The following is a 3,618-nucleotide window of genomic DNA, read 5'->3' as shown; positions in this document are numbered from 1 at the left end:
ATGTAGTATTTGCAACATGACAGTTATTACAAGTATATTCATTAGGATGAACAGAAAAACTGGTTTTTGATTGTTTATTAGATAAATGCACCAGATCATTACACAAACACATTTTGTAAAAAATGCCGCAAAGTGTAATAACATTATTACATAATGCGTTGAAGACTTTTATTACATTTTGCGTCACTTATTACATAATGCGGTTTTAGTGTGAGTTTATTACATTTTGAAGCCTGATTTTATTACGTTATTACATAATACTCTGTTATAACAAAATGAGGTCTTACACACCTCCTAATAAATGTCCTTACAGAAAATCTAACTGCTCGTTTTAAGGCAATACTTTTACTTTTAATACTTAAGTACAAAAAAATATCAGATACTTTAAGACTTTTACTCAAGTAATATTCCTAAAGGAGATGTTAACTTTTACCAAAGTCATTTTTTGATGAGATACTTGTACTTTTACTCAAGTATCACTTTTTGGTACTTTATACAACACTGTATTTCAGTTTATCAATGTTTTCTTACACCTGAAATCTGGTTAGTTGAAAACATAAACTAATGATTTTAGGTCTTTGGGAAAAATCTTTTTGCTTCTTTCAGAAAATCAAACAACTTTTTTGAAGCAAAATCAATAAACATTTGAATTCTGTGTGTTTTTTGTAATTCTGTGATCTCTGTAGGTTTCCATAATTTCAAATCAAGTAAAACCAGTGTTTAGAGGGTAACTGTGATGGGAAACCAAACTCCACCTGAGTCATTACTGATTTCACACACCTGGTATTAAAGACAGAAATGTTTTGGATTTTCATCTAAATTCTGATTCTTATTTAAATTTGTTTCTCAGGTACAACAAGCTGAGCCGTAACATCAGAGACCTGGCACAGAAAATCCGGGACCTGGATGAGAAGGACGGCTTCAGGGCTCAGAGCACGCACCGCTTGTTAGAGAAACTGTGAGTTCCTGAGGGTTCTGCTGGTTGCTTGATGATGGGTCTGAGCTGCAAACAGAAGACGAAAATTAAGGATGCACGATATATCGGTATTGATATCGGTATCGGCCGATATTGGTCATTCTTTGGAATATCAGTATTGGTCCAATATGTAAAATGGGGCCAATATTAATGTCCGATATGGATTTCKCAATTTTTATCTTTGTGTTTCTGTTTTGGGAGGTGAGATGGTTGGTTGAGCAGCATCTGTTTGATCATGATAGTAATATTGATGTTGTGCAGCCCGGAATAACTGAAGTAAGGAGCCATGTCAGAGGTCTGGTTGTTTATTTACAGTATCAAAAAAGACCCAAGTGTGTTTGTGTGTAAATTCTTGTCCTTTGTGGCTCCTCCCCCAGTTTACCCGCCCGGACACTGGTGGGTCTTGGAGAGAAGTCGATGCCTCTTCGTTGATCGGAGCGATGGGTCAGACTCACAGTCACTTGGAGGAGGGTGGCTGATGCAGCTCTGTGAATCAGGCCCACAGCCACTCAGGGGTGGCTGTCACAGTCAAGTCTGGTGTGTGACTGATGCTTCCGAGTCTGACCTGTCTCCTCAGAGAGACATCATGCGAGAGCCTTGAGCTCGACCTTCAACTGCCCACCTTCTTCCGACAGTCGCTCCCTTCGTGAACCCCAGCTTCAGTGCAGGCGTAGTAGCACAGGGACGCCTCAGATCTGCTGGGCACTGTCGTTTCTTCTGGCAGCGCTCTCTTGTAGGATGTGCACTTCTTAGTGTGGTCGAGATGGGATTTTGTGACCAGTAAAATAGGTCTCAAGGGAACTGTTTTTACAGAGAGGAGTTATCCTATCTCCCCTCTGTGGCTAATAAACCATAAAATGAACTTTATTATAATCTGACCTCCTTTTTATTATTACTTGCTTTAAAGTAACCACACCTATATATAATAGGTAATTACCTTGTTACTTTACCCTAATAGGACTCTCCTGTAATCAGAGAAATTTGTTAAAGAGGACAACCAGAAATATCAATGTCCAGTCAATTAATTTGTCTTTATGAAGCTTGTAAGCAGTTTAATAGAATTTGCAAGAATTGCCACATCTGATTATACAAATTATTTATATTGATTAGTAATTGATTGATTAATATTCGATGGTGATTAAAATAAAACACTCTAAAATGCTGAACTATCTTCCTGATTAAGAAGTGTGGCATATTCTGTTAATTTCATAGAAGACAGGACAAAGCAGTCAGTTCTTTTACCCCCATGAGGTCCGGCTGTTGTCTGAAAAAGATCTCTCTCAGTGATGGGCTTGGTCCAAATTCTGGTCTTCGGTCCTTTTTAAGCTCGGTCGAGGAATGTGGTTCAGCTCATGCCCAGACGAGTGATGATCTCCAGAACCGGTTGCTGATCTGCTGCCTTGGAGTCCTGCTGCTTCTTTAGCTGTTCTTCCTTCAGCCGATGACACGAAGACACTTGCTGTGGTTCAGTTCGGTCTTTTATCTTCCTCTGTGAGCTTGCCTCCCACCTTTCTTGGGGTGATCATGTGTCATGTGTTTTTCGTGGTACTTTTCCATTATGAAGCAAGTCCACTTTTTCTGTTATGTCAACATCTTCGAGAAGCTTCAGTTGCCCAAGGTTCTTTGTGAAATTGGAGAAGTGAGGCACTCTGACCATTAGAAAGGGGGAACTGAAAGCTTTCTGACAGTTAGAAAAGTGAAGCAATGTTCAGCTTACATGATGTTCAAACTTGTCTGTACATGAACTGCCACACAACCATACAACTGACTTTACAGAATATATTTCTGTCTGCCCTAATCACCATCTTAACATTTTTAAACATAAATCACAGGTTTCTAAATCATCAATAATCACAGTACATTAATCAAAAGAATCACAGTTATAATAATCATTGTTTAGGTTAGATACATTCTTAAAATTGATTACATTATTTCATCATATTCCCTCTTGCTGCCTTCTCAACCTCTTTGCCTCTTGGCCTCCGTTCTTCTTATGATGTCTTCTTTTCCTGTCTAGGTCTCGTTTCTGTGGGGGGAAAAACTCTCTAGGTTTGATTCCAGAATTATGAACATCCTGGACTGCAGGCCCTCTTGACAAAATGTATAATATAATTTGTATGTTTGTGTAATATTGGTCAATATCGGTTATCGGCCATAACACCAATAATTATATTGGATATCGATATTGGCTGAAATTTTCATATCGGTGCATCCCTAAGGAAAATACTAACAACACAATAAATCAAGATGCAAAGACAAAATGTTGGAGGGGGTTAGAGGTGCTCGTTGTCTTRGGAGTCATCATTTCGTATTTGTCTTTAGGACGGCCTCATCTTATCAATAATTTCTGCTCGTGATGATTGTGTGTAAACTTCAGTGACTTCAGATTAGTTGTAGGAATCGTTTGTGTGTTTAACCCCACCTGAGTCGGCAGCTGTCCTGACGTCTCACTGGTTGTTTGTGAAGGTACAGCATCGGCCTCATCCCCACCAGGCAGAACCTGGCCCTGACAGAGAGAGTTACAGCCTCCTCGTTCTGCAGGTAGGTGCAGTCAGGTTGGAGCTGCTGATCAGGCTCGGTGTGTGTGTGTGTGTGTGTGTGTGTGTGTGTGTGTGTGTGTGTGTGTGTGTGTGTGTGTGTGT

At 39.6% G+C, this 3,618-nt stretch overlaps 1 protein-coding gene across 1 annotated transcript in view; it reads left to right on the top strand.

Moving 5' to 3' along the window:
* Positions 1-850: 850 nt before the first annotated feature.
* The window catches only part of imp3 (IMP U3 small nucleolar ribonucleoprotein 3), a gene marked incomplete at its 5' end in the record, with an annotated part of 7,238 nt that continues 4,470 nt past the window's right edge, over positions 851-3,618 (top strand). The window contains 2 exon segments of the mRNA XM_014025493.1: positions 851-958; positions 3,443-3,517. Coding sequence (XP_013880947.1) covers positions 851-958; positions 3,443-3,517 — 183 coding nt within the window.

This window comes from Austrofundulus limnaeus, unplaced genomic scaffold (genome assembly GCF_001266775.1).
Source record: "Austrofundulus limnaeus strain Quisiro unplaced genomic scaffold, Austrofundulus_limnaeus-1.0 Scaffold479, whole genome shotgun sequence".
Taxonomy (NCBI): domain Eukaryota; kingdom Metazoa; phylum Chordata; class Actinopteri; order Cyprinodontiformes; family Rivulidae; genus Austrofundulus; species Austrofundulus limnaeus.
Note: the sequence above shows the minus strand (reverse complement) of the source record. Positions and strands in the feature narration are given on the sequence as shown.